This window comes from Emys orbicularis, chromosome 21, assembly GCF_028017835.1.
Source record: "Emys orbicularis isolate rEmyOrb1 chromosome 21, rEmyOrb1.hap1, whole genome shotgun sequence".
Lineage (NCBI taxonomy): Eukaryota > Metazoa > Chordata > Testudines > Emydidae > Emys > Emys orbicularis.
The window spans coordinates 5,992,897-6,010,857 of NC_088703.1; the positions used below are offsets into that span (position 1 = coordinate 5,992,897).

The 17,961-nt window shown below is 65.5% G+C and overlaps 1 protein-coding gene across 1 annotated transcript in view; it reads left to right on the forward strand.

Moving 5' to 3' along the window:
* The first annotated feature begins 264 nt into the window (after positions 1–264).
* Positions 265–17,961, forward strand: part of EML2 (EMAP like 2) — a 44,889-nt gene continuing 27,192 nt past the window's right edge. The window contains exons 1-4 of the mRNA XM_065421040.1: positions 265–331; positions 11,589–11,771; positions 12,696–12,828; positions 14,944–15,057. Coding sequence (XP_065277112.1) covers positions 265–331; positions 11,589–11,771; positions 12,696–12,828; positions 14,944–15,057 — 497 coding nt within the window. The remainder of the gene's footprint in view (positions 332–11,588; positions 11,772–12,695; positions 12,829–14,943; positions 15,058–17,961) is intronic.

The window sequence follows — 17,961 nt, forward strand, 5'->3', positions numbered from 1 at the left end:
AGGGGATGGGGCGGACTGCATGGGGGCTGAGGGAGGGGGCGGGGCGGGGGCAGAATGGGGGGGCTGAGGGAGTGGGGCGCATTTCAGGGGGCGGGGCGAGAGAGGGGGCGGGGCGCTCCGCGATGTCTCCCCTTCCAGGCAGAGATGATGCAGGAGAAAGGCGGTTGCCATGGGAACGGGAGGCAGGGAGGGACCGGGAGGGAGGGAGGGAGGCGCGGGGCGGGGGGCAGCGGCCGGCGGGGCCGGGCCGGGCCGGGTGCGGGCATGGCCGAGCGGGCTCCGGGCTGCGCTGGCCCCTACGACACGGCCACGCTGCTCCAGTTCTGCAACGGTGAGTTAGCGCGATCCGGGCCCTGCTGCCAGCCTGCCCCTCACTGCCCCCAGCCGTGACCGGAGCTGGCACCCAGCACCCCCTGCAGCCGTGCCCGGCGCTACCCCCCTGCAGCCCCCCAGCCATGCCGGGGCTGGCACCCAGCACCCCCCCCCAGCCGTGCCCTGGGCTGGCTCCCTGCAGCCCCCCAGCCATGCCCGGCGCTGGCACCCAGCACCCCCCCAGCCATGCCCGGCGCTGGCACCCAGCACCCCCTGCAGCCGTGCCCGGCGCTACCCCCCTGCAGCCCCCCAGCCATGCCGGGGCTGGCACCCAGCACCCCCTCCAGCTGTGCCCGGCGCTGGCTCCCTGCAGCCCCCCAGCCGTGCCCGGCGCTGGCCCCCTGCAGCCCCCCAGCCATGCCGGGGCTGGCACCCAGCACCCCCTCCAGCTGTGCCCGGCGCTGGCTCCCTGCAGCCCCCCAGCCGTGCCCGGCGCTGGCCCCCTGCAGCCCCCCAGCCGTGCCCGTCGCTGGCACCCAGCACCTCCTCCAGCTGTGCCCGGCGCTGGCTCCCTGCAGCCCCCCAGCCGTGCCCGGCGCTGGCACCCAGCACCCCCCCCCCAGCCGTGCCCTGGGCTGGCTCCCTGCAGCCCCCCAGCTGTGTCCGGCGCTGGCACCCAGCACATCCTCCAGCCATGCCAGGGCTGGCACCCAGCACCCCCTCCAGCCTGTGCCCGGCGCTGGCCCCCTGCAGTCCCCCAGCCGTGCCCTGGGTTGGCCCCCTGCAGCCCCCCAGCTGTGCCCAGCACTGGCACCCTTCTGCTCTGCTGTGGGTGCAGGTCACGGAGCACAGATCCATCCGCCTGGAGCTGTGAGTCCCCCCATCACCCCACGGGTGCTCCGGGGGGGCCAGTGTTGCCCTGCGCGTGGGGGTCGTGCTGGGTCACAGAGGAGGCAGGTTTATGCGGACGATGTGGCAGAATGGCATTTGGGCAGGATTCGCTCTCGGGCAGCACCAGAGCTGATTGCAGCATTGGGCAGAAAGCTGTAGAGAAAGGGGCTTCTCTGTCAGTGGGTGCCCCTCAACCCTGACCTCCAGCCCCCTGCTATCCCAGCCCTGGGCTCCCTCCAACCTTCCCGCACACAGCTGTGCTGATGCCCCTCACTCCCGACCCCCACCCCCACTGCTGTTGCAGCCCGGGCCCTCTCCTGCACTGATCTCACATTGCCGATCCTGTCCGGATGCTGGATTGCTTTTGCTTAATGACCAGAATAAACGTCCTGGGGGGGCTCGTCTGAGACCCACCAAACTCGCTGCACGTGTGCCCTTTGCCAGCCTTTCCCCAGAACTCTGCGGATTGCAGCCACTCCTTTCCCCAGCAGGACTTGGGGCCCATGTCCAAGCAGCCTGGAAATTCCATCTGGCCCTGGCGCGATGGCGCGTGACCCTCAGTGCCTCCCCGTTGGGTGCAGTGGGGGCTCATCTGCTGCCAGCCCGAGATGCTGGGCATGGCCAGCCAGCCACTAGGTTCCTTCACATCCTGCTGAGGACAATGTAACCTGGTTCCCCCAGATCCCGTTGCCGGGGTCCCAAGTGGCGAAGCTAGTGCTGCCTGGCACTGCCCCAGACTCCCCTGTGAGTAGAATATTGCAATACCGCCCCGTTCGATGGCTTTTCTCAGCTTCCCCCATTTCGAAGCCCTTTACAGGCTGCAGTGTCTCTACAGAGATCCTTCCCCCGGCATTGAGATGCAACCACCTCTGGGGTGGGGCATGGGGCTGTTTATACAGGGGTCCCTTGACTGGTGTTGAGATGCAGCCTCCTCTGGGGTGTGGCGTGGGGGCTGTTTATAAAGGGGTCCTTTGCCAGACACTGAGATGCAGCTGCCTGTGGGGAGGGGAGGGGCACAGCGACTGTACACAGGGATTCCTCTCCTGAGGCTGGGTGGTCGCTGTTTCTGGGGTGGGGCGCACAAGCCATTTAACAGCCACCCTGCCCCGCTGCACAACAGGACAGGGCAGGAAGTGTAGAAGGGCCCCATATCCAGCCGAAACTGCAGGGGGCTGGAATTTGATGAGGATCCTGGGGCTAAATCCTTAGTGACCTGTCCTGGCATCTTCAGACACCTCGAGCATCCAGACCCTCCTCTGGGAGAAGGCATCTCCTGTAGCACAGCGCCCCCTGGTGCCACCCTGCGGTGATGCTCCAGGGGCAAGAGAAAAGGGGAGGCGTGTGAGGGTGGGGCAAAAGAGGAGAGGGGTGAGGCAGGAGTATTTCCCCTGTGCTAGCTCTGGGCCTCTGTCTGCTCTCTGGTGGGACCTAGGCACCTTGTCTTGATCCCCATGGCAACAAACCCAAAGTAGGGTCTACAGCAGGCCCTGGAGTAGGGGGCGGGCCCGGTCATGATATGACCCCCGCCCCCGATCCCAGTGTCTATAGGGCCAGTCCTGGTCCCTACAGGGAATACCCGCACCCCCACTCCTGACGGTGATGCAGCCCGTGGGGGTGCCCAGCGCAGGGCTCCCCAGGGCTGGGGCTCCAGGCCTGGAGCCAGGATCGATGGGGGAAGGGCTCTGCTAGGTCCTGCTTCATTAGACTCTGGCGCTGCCCGTCTCCTTGGGGCACTGCCAGCCCCAGCAGTGGGGAGAGCAGGGGGGGAGGGGGGCTATGGGGCTTGCTGAGGGGGCACCTCGGAGCTGCTCTATCCTTTACATGTTCCTTTACCGCGCTTGTCCCCACGGCATCTGCTCTGTGCAGGCCGCTCAGCGAAGGGCCCCTGGGACTGGGAGGTGGGAGGGCTGGGGTGGTCCTTAGCTCCTGGGGGACAGGCCCCCAAGGCCGCTCTGCTCCTGCACAGATGGGGGCGGGTCCCTCTGGACCAGAGGGGCTGGAGCTTTTGGGCTCTTGTAAATCCCCGGGCACAGGTCCCGGGGATCGGGACCGAGCCCTCGGCCTCGTCTCCGGCCTGTGGGCAGCCAGTGTAGGGAAGCAGGGCAGGGCGATGGGCTCATGGCAGCCCGGATCACTGAGGAGACGCTGCCACGTTCTCGACTAGCTGGGGAGCTGACGGCTCCGTGCCCAGGCCTAGGGCATTGCTGTGCCCGGCCGGGAGGGGAGGGAGTGCCCTCACCAATGCCACTCCCTGGGAGCCTGGCTTCAGCCTCCTGAACTACAGAGCAAACTGGCCGGGTGTGGGGGCACCTTTCCCCAGAGGAGACGGTTCTGGGGCTGCCACCCCCTGGCTGGCACACATGGGCCCCCCACCCCCTAGGCAGCAGTACAAGTGAGCCCTGGCCCGGCTCCAGCACCCGGCTCTTAGTCCAGCTCTGCCCCTTCCCACTGCCAGGAACCAGCCACTCCCTCCTGGCACCTGGAGTGCTGGCACTCCCCTCCCCTGGTGCCAGGGCCACCAGTTCCCCTCCCTGCCCCCCCAGTGACAGCCCATTCCCCATCCTCTCTCATACCAGCCCCTTCCTATGCCCTGGGCTGCCTGGCATCCCAGCCCCCAGTGCCAGGCCCCCTCCTCGGCCCCCCTGCAGCTGATTCCCCCCAGGGCAGGGCCAAGGTGGAGCCCAGCGGTGCCCAGCTCAGGCGCTCTGGCTGCAGCGGGCGGGCAGTGCTGCCCCCAGCCCAGCCCCAGCTGTTCCCACGGGAGCGGTGCCAGCCAGAGAGGAGCGGGCGGCTGCCATTGGGCCGGCCGCCGGGATGCTGCAGGGAGGGCGGGCCGAGGAGTGAAATACGATTGCAGAGGAGCGAGCAGGCAGGGACAGAGGAACCGCCACTGCAGAGGCCGGGAGCGGGGCTGGGGGCGGGCAGCGCAGGCAGAGCATGGGGCCCCCGGGTGGCTCCCAACACAACAGGTGGGTGCCAGCCCCTATGCCCATCCCGGTGCCCGGGCTGCGGCTGGCTCTGCAGAGAGCTGCAGCATGTCAAGGGGGGCTCCCGGGGATGGGGGCCCTGGGGAGGGAGCATCTGTAGGGGATGGGGGGATGCCAGGCTCTAGCGGGCTCTGCCCAGTGGGTGGCAGTGGGGAGGGGGCGCTGCAGCGGGGTGGGGAAGGAGCGGGGATGGTTCTGGCGCTGATGGGGACCTGTAAAGTTCTGCAGAGCCTGACCTTGCAGAGATGAACTGGTCTCCAGCCAGGCTGGGAGGTACCAACCCCCCCCCCCCCCCGTTCCCCCCTCTCCCCCCCCCCCCCCGTGCTCCAGGGCCCAGACCTACCCCCACTCAGGCAGGAAGGAAATGCCCCCCCACAACCAGGACTGGGGGCAGGACTGGGCTAGTTGGGCCCATCGGTCTGACCCCGCTTGTCACCCATCTGCTCCCCTCGCATGCTCTGGGGGTGTCACGCCTGGGGGCCAAAGTCACTGCAGGGAGGCGTCACAAGGACCCGGCTGCCCCGGCCTGGCATCAGCATCTGATTTCGCTGATCACAGCCAGGGCATCGGCCCCTGCAAGAGACAGATTCCCACCCCTGGGGCAGGATGTGCCGAGATCATAGTCCCCTTATGTGAAATGGGCACAGCAGGCCATGGGGCGGTGGCTTGAGGATGGGCATGGCCGGTCGGGGGGCACTCGGGGATGGGCACGGCCAGTTGGGGGGCGGGTTTGCACGAGGACAGGGGTCCGGGGGGGTCGCTCGGGGACGGGCATGGGGGGGGGTTGCGCGAGGACAGGCACGGTGGGTTGGGGGGAGTCGCTCAGGGACAGGCATGGCTGGTCGGGGGGGTGTCGGGGACAGGCAAGGCTGGCTCAGATGGGTGCTCCCATCTAGGCTGGGCATGGCCCATGGGTGCTCCCCAGCTGAGTGTCTGGGGGTCTCCCGGGGGGGTTCTGTGTCTGTCTGTCTCAGGGTGGCAGATCTTGCGGGACAGTTTCAGCTTTGTGCCCGCCGCAGCATCTGGACCCTCCCAGCATGGAGGTCCCAGGGGCAGGGAGGCCACTCTCTGCCCGGCCTGTGGGCCCTAGGGCTGGGGTCCCCGTTCAGGGTGAGCGATGAGTGTGGGGCCAGAGCAACCTCGGCAGGGAGGGGCTGGCACTTCCCACTGAGCAGCAGGATTCTGGCAGGGGTCGGGATTATTTCTTGTCCCATGCCAGGTGGGGAGAGGGACAGATGGCGTCTCCCCCACAAGGCCAAACCCCTCCCCACGGGGCCATGGAGACGCTCCAGGAGCAGGGGTGACTACAGCTGCTTTCCCTTTAAGGGGAGGGGGGCAACCTGGCTGCAAAGGGCAGGGTCCTGGTACACGCGGGGTGAGGGGAGTCAGTGGATGGGGGGTGTAAAGCCCATGGGGGTGGTGTTTAGAAAGTGAAACCTAGGCTGAATATCAGGTCAAACCGAAATAGCTCTTTGGGAGAGGACAGGGGCCCGGTCACTCCCTGATGGGGGGACGGATCTGGCCTAGAATTGCCCTCATAGAAGGTGCCCGGCCGGCCAGGGAGGGTACAATCGGGGCTTTCCGTTCCCAGGGCAGGGTTGGGATCCATGGGGCAGCAGGGGGTTATAGTTGGGGGCGGGGAGGCGACTCCTCTCTCTCTTCCCATTGTGGGCCAGGTGGAGGGGACTTAAAACTTTGTGAGAGGGAGGAGATGAATTCCTCATCCGACCCCCAGCAAGATCTGCCTGTAGCTAGCTGTTGCCTCCCCTCCATCTGCCAGTGCATCCTGCACTGACAAACTAACCCTCTAGACTGATGCGTCTGCAGTGAAATCACTACCAACAACCATTCACGTGTCATCAGCAGGTTTCAGAGTTAACGGCCAATTGAACTGAATGGGGGCAGCTCGCCTGCTCAGAGCTGTCATTCCAGGCTGGGCAGAGGCTGCTGCTGGGGTCACATCCCCTTTGCGGCCACGGAGAGAGCAGGTGTTTCCCTAGAACAGGTAGCGGGGATCCGAATCCCGACTGAGAACCGAGATTGTGAATGAAGGGCCGAGGCTCCTTCCTCTGTGATGGGCACCATGTCGCGCTGCACGCCTGGCAGCTGCTATCCAATGGGATCTCAGAGCACTTCGTATGCTACACAGCCCTACAGCACAGCAGGAGCGGCGCCAGGGTTTTTGCTGCCCTAGGCGGGGGTCCTTCCGCGCTCCCGGTCTTCGGCGGCAATTCTGCGGCGGGGGGTCCTTCCGCGCTCCCGGTCTTCGGGGCACTTCGGTGGCGGGTCCTGGAGTGTGGAAGGATCCTCTGCCACAGAATTGCCGCCGAAGACCCGGAGCGCGGAAGGACGCCACGCCGCAGAATTGCCGCCCCCCAAATCCTGCTGCCCTAGGCGACTGCCTAGGTCGCCTAAATGGAAGCACCGGCCCTGCAGCATGGCCCCCTCTGGGGGGCAGCAGGATAGGTGACAGCCAGGGGGCGAGTCTTATCCAAACAACCTCTCTCTGTCCACCCCTCTGCAGCATCCATCCGTCCCTGCGAGCTCTCCCACCATCCCTTAGTACCTTCCCCCATCTCCCTTTCTGGGTGGGCCTGTCACACACTCACCTCGAGCCACCAGGGGGTGCTGCTGCTGCTCCACCCACGGGGAACAGCTGGGACCTGGCCGCGCCCGCTGATGGGCTCATAGCAGAGTGCTGGGCCCCCAGGAGGGGGAGCAGCTGGTAGGGGTCTGTGCCCGGACCGGCCATTAGCTCCTCTGCCCCAAGCCTTGGGGCAGGACAGAATCATAGAAATGTGGGGCTGGAAGGGCCCTCCAGAGATCACCAGCTCCAGCCCCCTGCACTGAGGCTGGAGCAAGTCACCCTAGACCAGCCCTGGCAGGGGTCAGTGCGACCTGGTCTTAAAAACCTCCAGTGACAGGGATCCCCCCGCCTCCCTCGGGGTCCGTGCCAGAGATGAACTCCCCTGAGCGTTTGTGCTAATCTCTACCGTAGAGCCCCCATGCTGCCGCGTAAGCCCATCGCTGCTTGCCCTACCTTCGGTGGGCATGGCGAACAATCGATCCTCATCCGCTGTATAACAGCCCTAAAGGGCAGCGCCCAGAGCTGGGCCCAGCCCTCCAGCTGAGCCCTCCCCAGGGACAATTACGGGCAGTCCTCGGACTTACGGCACAATTGGTTCCTTACAATTGCATCGTAAGTCATGGATTCACCAAGGGCAAGTCATGCTTGACCAACCTGATTGCCTTCTATGATGAGATAACTGGTTCTGTGGATAGGGGGAAAGCGGTGGATGTGATATATCTTGACTTTAGCAAAGCTTTTGCTATGGTCTCCCACAGTATTCTTGCCAGCAAGTTAAAGAAGTATGGATTGGATGAATGGACTATAAGGTGGCTAGAAAGCTGGCTAGATTGTCGGGCTCAACGGGTAGTGATCAACGGCTTGATGTCTAGTTGGCAGCCGGTATCAAGCGGAGTGTCCCAGGGGTTGGTCCTGGGGCCGGTTTTGTTCAACATCTTTATCAATGATGTGGATGATGGGATGGATTGCACCCTCAGCAAGTTCGCAGATGACACTAAGCTGGGGGGAGAGGTAGATACGCTGGAGGGTAGGGATAGAGTCCAGAGTGACCTAGACAAATTGGAGGATTGGGCCAAAAGAAATCTGATGAAGTTCAACAAGGACAAGTGCAGAGTCCTGCACTTAGGACGGAAGAATCCCATGAACCGCTACAGGCTGGGGACCGACTGGCTAAGCAGCAGTTCTGCAGAAAAGGACCTGGGGATTACAGTGGACGAGAAGCTGGATATGAGTCAGCAGTGTGCCCTTGTTGCCAAGAAGGCCAGCAGCATATTGGGCTGTATTAGTAGGAGCATTGCCAGCCGATCGAGGGAAGTGATTATTCCCTTCTATTTGGCACTGGTGAGGCCACACCTGAAGTATTGCTTCCAGTTTTGGTCCCCCCGCTACAGAAAGGATGTGGACAAATTGGAGAGAGTCCAGAGGAGGGCAAAGAAAATTATTAGGGGGCCGGGGCACATGATTTATGAGGAGAGGCTGAGGGAACTGGGGTTATTTAGTCTGCAGAAAAGAAGAGTGGGGGGGATTTGATAGCAGCCTTCAACTATCTGAAGGGGGTTTCCAAAGAGGATGGAGCTTAGCTGTTCTCAGTAGTGGCAAATGACAGAACAAGGAGTAATGGTCTCAAGTTGCAGTGGGGGAGGTCTAGGTTGGATATTAGGAAACACTATTTCACTAGGAGGGTGGTGAAGCACTGGAATGGGTTACCTAGGGAGGTGGTGGAATCTCCTTCCTTAGAGGTTTTTAAGGTCAGGCTTGACAAAGCCCTGGCTGGGATGATTTAGTTGGGGATTGGTCCTGCTTTGAGCAGGGGGTTGGACTAGAACCTCCTGAGGTCTCTTCCAACCCTAATCTTCTATGATTCTATAAGTCGGAACGTCGGACTCCATTGCGGGACCGAGTGTCGTAAACTCGAAACCTATAGTCATAAGTCGAATCAGGGTGTCAATGTAGAAGCGTCGTAAGTGCCATTCGTCATAACTTGAACGTCGTAAAGTCGAGGACTGCCTGTACCTCCCGTGTCTTACCTGCACTCCTAGCAGCACACCCAGAATGAGATGGGCCCTTTCTGCAGCTCCATCCCATTGTTGGCTCATATTTACTTTGTGATCCACTAGAACCCGGATCCTGTCCAGTAGCTATGCCACCCAGCCAGCCAGGCCCCACTTTGTCCTTGGGTGCTGGATTTTTCCTTCCTAAGGGAAGTGCTTGGCACTTGTCTGTATTGAATTTCATCTTGTTCATTTCAGACCGGTTCACCCCTTCCACCACCGCCGCCCCACAGGCCCGGGCAAGAGCGCCCCCTCCACTCCCCCTGGGGCAGGCTCATCCCCTGCATCCCCCAGGGCACGAACATTCCCTCCTCTCCCCCAGAGCAGAATTGCCCCCTCCATCACCACCCAGGGCAGGATCGCCCCCTCCATCCCCTGGGGCAGAATCGCCCCCTCCATCCCCGGGGACAGGATCAGCCCCTCCATCCTCCGGGGCAGAATCGCCCCCTCCATCCCCGGGGACAGGATCAGCCCCTCATCCTCCGGGGCAGAATCGCCCCCTCCATCCCCGGGGACAGGATCAGCCCCTCCATCCTCCAGGGCAGAATTGCCCCCTCCATCCCCGGGGACAGGATCAGCCCCTCCAGCCCAATCCCCAGGACTCTGCCCTCTCTGGTTGTCAGTTCCCCCAGCTCTAGCCCTTCCCTCCTCAGGGCTGGGGGACAATGCCCCCGCTGGATCCATCTCATGCAGCCTCGATTTCCCCTCCCAACCTCTTCCCTCCAGTCCCCCCTTCCATGCCTCCCTCTCCCCCCATGGGGTTCACCCCCTTCACAGGCATGCCGTGTTTGCCGATCAAGGCAGATTCCCCCATCTCAACTGGGGTCTCCCCGGGGCCGAGTTGAGGGGCTGCACCCCCCTGCACACTCCTTTCCAACACCTCCCCTGCTGCCCAGATCCCCAGAGCTGCCAAGTTTGGGGTGCCTATGCCAATTATGTAATGATCTAATTTACATGTAACTGTAAAGGCGAGTGTCAGTGAAGGGCATCGCCTTGAGAGTGAACCCCTCTGTCTACCCACAGGGCAGCAGCTGGGTGAGCTTCCCACTCCCCCAGCCCTGCCAGCACCCCTGTTCTGGGGGGGATCGGGGGCAGTCCTCTGGGCATGACAGAGGCAGGTCACTCCCCATGGCCCCGGCAGCTCTCAGCTTCTCTGCAGAATTGTAATCATGTGATGTGGAACTGGAGCTGAGACCCCCCAAACTCATCTCACCCAGAGCTTCCCCCATTAGCAGCCTTCAGTCCCTGCGCAGCTGGGCTGGACCCACCCTGGGGCACTGCGGGCGAAAGGCTCTGTGGCTCATCAGCGCTGCCTTGTGGCAGCCAGTCCCAGGGCGCTAACAGTCCACCTCGGGGAAGGAGGCTGCTCTCTGTGGAAGTGCAGCTAGGAAATCCCGCGCTGCCCTTCCCAGGGCGCCTCACGGCGGCATCGCTGGGAGGCGGCAAAGGATCCTTGGGCACGCCCACCCCCCTGGCAAAGGGCTGGCTCTCGTTAGCCGAACGCCGCCAGCACCAACTAAACCAACACAGGGCAGCCTGCATCCGCGATCAGGGCATCAGCAAGTCCAGACCCCTCCCGCCGGCTCCGAGGCATTTTGCTCCAGCCTGGGGCATCGTGCAGACTTGAACCCCTGACCCACAGCTAGACCACTTTGTTCTCAGCTCTAGAAGGGGCCAGCCAGCTGTCAGCCCTTCAGAGGGGCAGCCCAAAGTGGGAGGCCCAGCATGCCCGTCACTCCCGGTTTATCCACCTGTTTGTGCACTAACACTGCAGTGTTGGGTGGCAGGACTCCTGGGTTCTGTTCCTGGCACTGGGGGCAGAATATAATCTAGCGGTTAGAGTGGGGCTGGCTGGGAGTCAGGACTCCTGGGTTCTATCCACAGCTCTGGGAAGGGAGTGGGGTCTAGTGGGTTAGGGCAGGGGGCTGGGAGTCAGGACTCCTGGGTTCTTTGCCTGGGTCTGGTGGTTACAGCAGGGGGCTGGGAGTCAGGACTCCTGGGTTCTACCCCTGGCTCTGGGAGGAGTGTGGGGTCTAGTGGTTAGAGACAGCACAGCCAAGTGTAACAATGCCTGTCTGGATTATCTGCAGGGGGTTGGACGTGGGCTCTCTGTACCTGAAAGCCTGAGCGTCTAGCCCTCCCACTAGGACGATGCCCGTTAGCACGGAGGCCGGCGCAGCCTCAGGAACTGTGTTAGCGGGGGTTACACCAGCACAGCTTTGCATGGTCTTTTCTACGAGGCAAAACAGCGGAGACTTCGGCCTGTTGAATTCGGGGTCTGTTCCCAGCTCTGCCTGCTGCGACCCTGGCTATCCTCTCGCTTACCGTGGCTGTGCGGGAGGGGTCGCTGCCTGCACTAAGGCCGGGTGGGGATGTGGGGGCCGGGGGGCGCAGTTAATAAGGGTGGGGCAGTGCACAGAATATGAGGAGCTGGGATCAGAGACCCTAGGCTGCCTGCTGGCAGCTCAGTGCCCCTCCCCGGGCCGCAGGGCTCCCTTGTGTCCAGCCTGTGTCATGTTTTACCAGGTCCGTGTGACAGGCTGGGGTACAGCTTGGGCCCCACCTCTGAGCCAGCAGCTCCTCTCACTCTCACATCAGCTGAGAGTCTGAGCTCCTCCCCCCACCCCCGCTTCCAGGGCATGGATGACGACGTTATGCTGTGGGTGGGGATCCCAGGGGGGCGTTTCTGTTGGGGGGAGCAGGAGGGGCCCAGATCCCAGGGCAGCGGCTCATCGGTCCCTCTGCTTGCCCCCCCCCCAGATGATAACCTGTCAGGCACCAGCGGGATGGAGGTGGACGACCGCATCTCGTACCTGGAGCAGCGGCTGCAGCTGCAGGAAGACGAGATCCAGGTGCTGAAGGCGGCGCTGGCCGACGTGCTGCGGCGCCTGAGCGCCTGTGAAGAGAACGGACTCAGCCTGCAGAGGAAGGGGCCCACAAAAGGTACCGGGCTCCAGAGCTCCTCCCTCCGGGCTGCTCAGCCCACACCCTGGGTGCTCTCTTCCCAGAGAGCTCCTCTCGCTTCCCTTGGATCCAGTCACCTGCTTCACCGAGCCTGTTCCAAGCAGGATCAGCACCCTCGTCCCCATTTGAAGCTATCCCTGACGTGGGGAACATCCGGCAGCCCCTGCACCGGCTCAGCTGCCCCACATGTTTGGCTCAGACTGAGAGCCCCAAGGGGGCTGGGTCAGGCCAGGCGAGCCGCCTGCCCACACAGCACTGCGGGCCTAAGGCCCACCCTGCTACCTATGCAGCGGCCCGCTTCCCCAGCAGCAGCTCTGAAAGGAGCCGTCCTCGATGCCAGGGCAGAGCCAGGAGGGCTGGGTGGTTACCCCGGCGCCTGGAGGGAGGGGCCGAGCCCCGCCTTGAGGAGTGAGGGGAAGGGCTGAGCCCCACGGAGCCCCCTGGGGCCTGGACAAAGGTGCGTGCCCTCCCTCACACCTCAGATCCACAGCCAGACCCGGAGGGCGGCTCTGACAGCCCCACAGCGGGTGGTAGCCCCCCGCTCCCGAGGTCCCAGCCTGGACCCCTCCTGCTGTAGAAGGAGGTAAGGGCTCCTTGTGCTGCCCTCGCTCCCCACACCCAGCACCCTGGGGCTGAGGCCATGCTGGGGGCAGGAGGGGGCGCTGTCGGGTGAGCCCAGCCAAGTGTTTCCCATCACAGCCTGTGGGGCTGAGCCAGCAGGGAGGGGCCAGCCCCCCAGGGAGCCCGAGGCGGAAGCAGGGCCACCTCCTGGGGGTCCCTTCCCACCCACCCCCCATTGGGAACAACGGAGGCTGTGGGAAGAGCTCACCAGCAGTCGGGGGGCCGGTGGGGGCTGAGACTCTGAGCAGTGACACCCCCCACTCTGTCTCCCCACCCCCGCAGTGTGCCAGCTGCTCAAGGGACTGCCCTCCAAGCCCATCCTCAGCAATGGGATCCTGCCGCAGAAGAGATCTGGGGGTTACTCCACCTCCCCGTCGTCCCCCAAGAGAGAGCCGGCCCACGGTGCCGCGAGGAGGTAGGCGCTGGGCCCGGCCCACCCTGCGCTGGAGGGTGGGGGGCTGAGACGCAGGATGGCTGCTGGGGCGGAGGTCACGCTCCCCTCCTGGACTGGGAGGCCCCTTGGGACACTGGGCGGCTGGGGAAGGGGGAGCTGTAGTACAGCCCCAGAGATGGGGGCTAGGGGCAGCAGTACGGCCTGGGGGGCAGGGCTAGGGGCTCGAGTATGGACCAGTGGGCAGTGCTACAGGGCTGTGGTACAACATGGGGCAGGGTTTAGGAGCTGCCGTGTGACCCAGTGGGCGGGGCTAGGGGGCTGCAGCGTGGCGCAGTGGGCGGGGCTAGGGGCTGCAGCGTGGCGCAGTGGGCGGGGCTAGGGGCTGCAGCATGGCCCAGTGTGGTGGGGCTAGGGGCTGCGCATGGCCCAGTGCGCGGGGCTGGGAGTTGCAGCATGGCCCAGTGGTCGGGGTAGGGGACTGCAGCGTGGCCCAGTGGGCGGGGCTTGGGGCTGCAGCATGGCCCAGTGGTCAGGGGTAGGGGGCTGCAGCGTGGCCCAGTGGGCGGGGCTTGGGGCTGCAGCATGGCCCAGTGGTCAGGGGTAGGGGGCTGCAGCGTGGCCCAGTGGGCGGGGGTAGGGGTTGCAGCGTGGCCAGTGGGTGGAGCTGGGGGCTGCAACGTGGCCCAGTAGGCAGGGCTGGGGGCTGCAGCGTGGCCCAGTGGTCAGGGGTAGGGGGTTACAGCGTGGCCCTGTGGGCGGGGCTGGGGGCTGGAGCGTGGCCCAGTGGGCGGGGCTGGGGGCTGCAGTATAGGTGCTGGGGTTTGGCTGGGCAGATGAGGGCTCAGACACTGGGAGCACCCAACGGCTGTGGGGGGAAGATGCTGTTGGCAGGTCTCCCCGTCTCTCCAGACCCATCCTGCATCGCTCCCCTGGGAGCGGCAGCAGCAGGGCTGGGCCAGCCGCTAACGGGCCTAGAACTGACCGAGCAGCTCCAGACGCCCAGGCCCGTGAGCGGTGCTGCAGCAAGCGGGGGGCGACAACCCCAGCTGGCATCCTGTCCTGCTCCCATTGGGGTGAGCAGCGCCGATCCGCCCGATTTGGGGCCCAATCCTGCCCCCACCCCCCCAAATCCCCAAATCCTCCACAGCAACAGCTGCTCCTGCCTTTGCCTGCTCCTGCTGCTCTCTCCCAGCACAGCCGGCGTGCGAGTCCCTGGGGGGGCCAGATCCTGTGTGATCCTGGCTGGGCCTGCGTTTCCACGTGCTCGCCGTCTCAGCCCCAGCCCCAGGTGGGAGGGAAATTAGGTTTCACCGGCTTCCCCGTCCCCGCTACCCAGCGCCCGGTACTCCGGGGGTTAATGCCGCCTGGCGCCAGCCGGCTACTTGGGGGCTCTCCACTCACAAAGGGCAGCCGAGCGGGGGTGCACGTGTCGGACGCTGGGGTGTAGCTGGGACCCAGGGAGGCGCAGGGGGCGCTGGGTGTCTGTATATGTACAGTGCATGGGGGGCTGTAGCAGCTTTGGAGGGTCTGTATCTCTGCAGTGTGTGTCTGGGGACCTGGGCTGGGGCTGTCTGTGTGTCCGTGTGTCCGGCCCGTGTTGGGGGGGCAGGTTGCTGTATGGGCTCCGGGGTCGTGTGTAGCTGGGGAGGGGGGGTGTCTCCGTCTGTCAGTGCTGACGTGCCCAGGCCCCCCGTCGCTGTGGCATGGCTTCCGTCGCACCCCCCGGGGCCAGCAGCCTCGGGCTCACGTCCTGCCTCGTGCCGCCTGCTCTCCTGCTGCACCCACTGCTCCTCCACCGCGGCCGGTCGCTCCTGGGGGGGGGAGGGTCTCACCATGGACCCTGCTGCCTGGTCACACACAGACGGGGCAGCGCCTTCACAGATGTAATGGGGGGGCGGGGGAGTGGTGCACTGGGAAATTAAATGCCCAGCTTGACCCTCTGTGCAGCCCCCCAGCAATGACACGGGGCTCCGGCCCCATCCCGGTACTCAGCCCACCCCTCACCCCTCCTCTTCCACTCGCTCCCCCCACCGTGCCTCTTGCACGCTCATGTCCTGTGCCCCCTGCTGTCTGGCTGGCTGCCCCCCACCCCTTGGCTGGCCCCCTTCTGGCTGGCTGATGCTCTCTCTCCTGCAGCGGGCACAGGTGCCCCTCCCTGGAGCGGCCGGCCGCGCTCAGACGCGACTGTTTCAGAGAGCAGAGGAGCCGCACCACCTCGTCCAGCAGCTCCTGCAGTGGGCAGCGCGAAGGGTACGTGTCTCAGACCCCACCCTTCCTCCTGCACCCCTGCCCCCGGCTGCACCCCCCTTCACCAGGCTCCTACCCGTGCTCTGAGCCCTGCGTCCTCCTTGCTATTGGCGGCAGTGCCAGCTGGGCTTTCTCCTGGCCGCGCTAGGACCTGGCCGCGCCATGGCACTGTGCCCAAGGAACCGCCGGCGCTGCTGGACCATGCGGCGGGGACCAAACCTGCGACCTCAGGATCTGACGGCTCAAGGCCCTGCGCCGGAGCGACAGGATCGGGCCCCAGAGTGGCCAGACACGGATTGCGGCCACTAGAGGGCGCCAAGCCGCGCTGCACTAGCCCTCATGCCCAGAGAGACCCTTTGGGGACAGGCCCCCCCATCCTGCTGCAGGGCCCCCTGCCCCTTCCTAGGGCTCCCAGAGGGCACTAGCCTGTCCCTGGAAGCGGTTCAGTGGCAAGTGGGTGGTTCAGTCGGGCCAGCAGCACCCCGGGACCTGTCTCCCAGAGCCCCCCGGTAGGGCTGGGATGGGGCGCTGGGCAGGCCAGGCTGCACTGGGGCAGGCTCCAGCACAGGGTGGGCAGCCAGCCAGTCACCAAGTGTCACCCAGGCCGTCCAGCAGGGCTGTGAGCGGTCGGAGAGGGAGAGCCCCAGGCCAGGCCCGCGGCTCGGAGCCAGGCTCTAGGGTGGAATTGGGGTTGGGAGCCAGGCCCCGCCTGAGCTCGGGATACTGGGGTGGGCCAGGCTCAGAGGGATGGGCCCTGGGGCAACCCAGCCAGACGGGGTTGAGAGAAACCGCTCCCGGGACTCTGTGAAGCCCCCAGAGCTGGGGCAGTCCAGGGGGGCGGCTGGGACCCAGTGCCAGGTTGGCTCTGGTGTTCGTGTTGGGGGGCAGGTTCAGGGCATACTGTGCGGGTGGGGTACCAGGCCCCAGCACCAGACTGGGGGAGCTCAGCATTGAGGTGGCTCTGGGGAGGGTCAGGATGCTGGGGTGCGTTGGGGTTCGGGCCCCAGTGTGACTCTGGGGGAGTTGGAGGCATGGTGGCAGGGGCCCTTTGCGGGGGTTAGGAGGGGCCTAAGGCTGCTCAGTGGGTTGGGGGTCCAGCCCTTGGGTGACTTAAGGCTGAGGGGAGCTGGGGGCCCTGGGGGTTGGGATGGTCCAGCACTGGAGGTGTCTAGAAGGGGTATCTGAAGGTGCTGGGGACCTAGCATTGGAGGGTTTCTGGGAGGGGTGATTCAGGGATGGGGGGCTGATGGTGAGCCAGGAAGACTTGGCACTGGGGGTTGGCCCTAGGGATGTCTGAGGGCCTGGGGGTGACTCATGGGTGTGGGGGGCCTGACACTGCGTGGCTGGGGGCCTGGGGACCTGGCACTACAGGAGGGACAGGAAGGTGGGGCCCAGCACTGGGGGGTTGCTGCTAGGAGTGTCCAGAGAAGTAGGGAGGGTCTGGGGGTGACTGGCAGTGTGGGCGGGCCGGCACTATGGGAGGGGCAGGGGTGCATGTTTGGGAGGGGGTCGGGATTCCTTGGGGAGCAGAATCCCTGGCATTAGAGGGCTAGCACTTGGGGTGACTCAGGCCAGCACTGGGGGGCTGGCACTGGGGGTGACCTGGAGCGTGGGGATCGGGCACGGGGGGGAGGCCTGGGGAGACACAGGAAGCAGAGGATCTGAAAACTGGGGGTGATTCAGGATGTGGGGGTCCAGCGCTGGAGGGCTGGCACTGGAGGTTGGGGGTGACTTCATGTGGGGGGGGGGCTGGCACTGGGGGTGACTAAGAGTCCGGGCATGGGGGTCCAGGACTGGTGGTGAGTCAGGGTCTGGGCACTGGCGGTGACTCAGGGGCCAGGTGCTGGGGCACTGGGGTTGTGAGGGGCCAGGCACTGGTGTACTGGGGTTGTGAGGGGCTGGGGCTGATTCTGGATCTGGGCACTGGAAGTGGGGGGAGGAGGTGGGGGGGGGGTTGGGTGCTGGTGGTGACTCAGGATCCGGGCACTGGGGAGGACTGAGGGACTGGGAGGCCGAGCGCTGGGGGTGACCAGGGGATTGGGGGGGACCTGGGGGCTGGTGGAGGACTTGGGGTCCAGGTGCTGCGGGATCCAGGAACTGGGGGGAGACTCGGGGTCTGGGCACTGGGGGGGACCCAGGAGCTGGGGGTGCTGGGCGCTAGGGAGGGCTGGGGGGCGAGGGGGGACAGGGACTCTGGGAGGCCAGGTACTGCGGAGAACTCGGGGCCCTGGGAGGCCAGGCGCTGGAGGGACTCAGGGGCTTGGAGGCCAGGTGCTGGGGGGGAACTCGGGGGGGTACCCGGGGGCTGGGACGACTGGGAGACCAGGCGCTGGGGGGGAACTCGGGGGGTACCCGGGGGCTGGGACGACTGGGAGGCCAGGCGCTGCGGGGGGGGGGGGGGGCTCGGGGGCAGGTGGGACTGGAGGCCAGGCGCTGGAGAGGACGGATTCAGATGGGACCCGGGTGCTGGGGGGACTCGGGGTCCCGGCGCTGGGGGGGACCCGGGTGCTGGGGGGACTCGGGGAGTCGGGTGCTGGGGGGACTCGGGGGCACGGCGCTGGGGGGGGGACCCGGGTGCTGGGGGGACTCGGGGAGTCGGGTGCTGGGGGGACTCGGGGGCACGGCGCTGGGGGGGGGACCCGGGCGCTGGGGGGACTTGGGGTCCCGGCGCTGGGGGGGACTCGGGTGCTGGGGGGACTCGGGGTCCCGGCGCTGGGGGGGACCCGGGTGCTGGGGGGACTCGGGGAGTCGGGTGCTGGGGGGACTCGGGGGCACGGCGCTGGGGGGGGGACCCGGGCGCTGGGGGGACTTGGGGTCCTGGCACTGGGGGGGACTCGGGTGCTGGGGGGACTCGGGGAGTCGGGTGCTGGGGGGACTCGGGGTCCCGGCGCTGGGGGGGGGGACCCG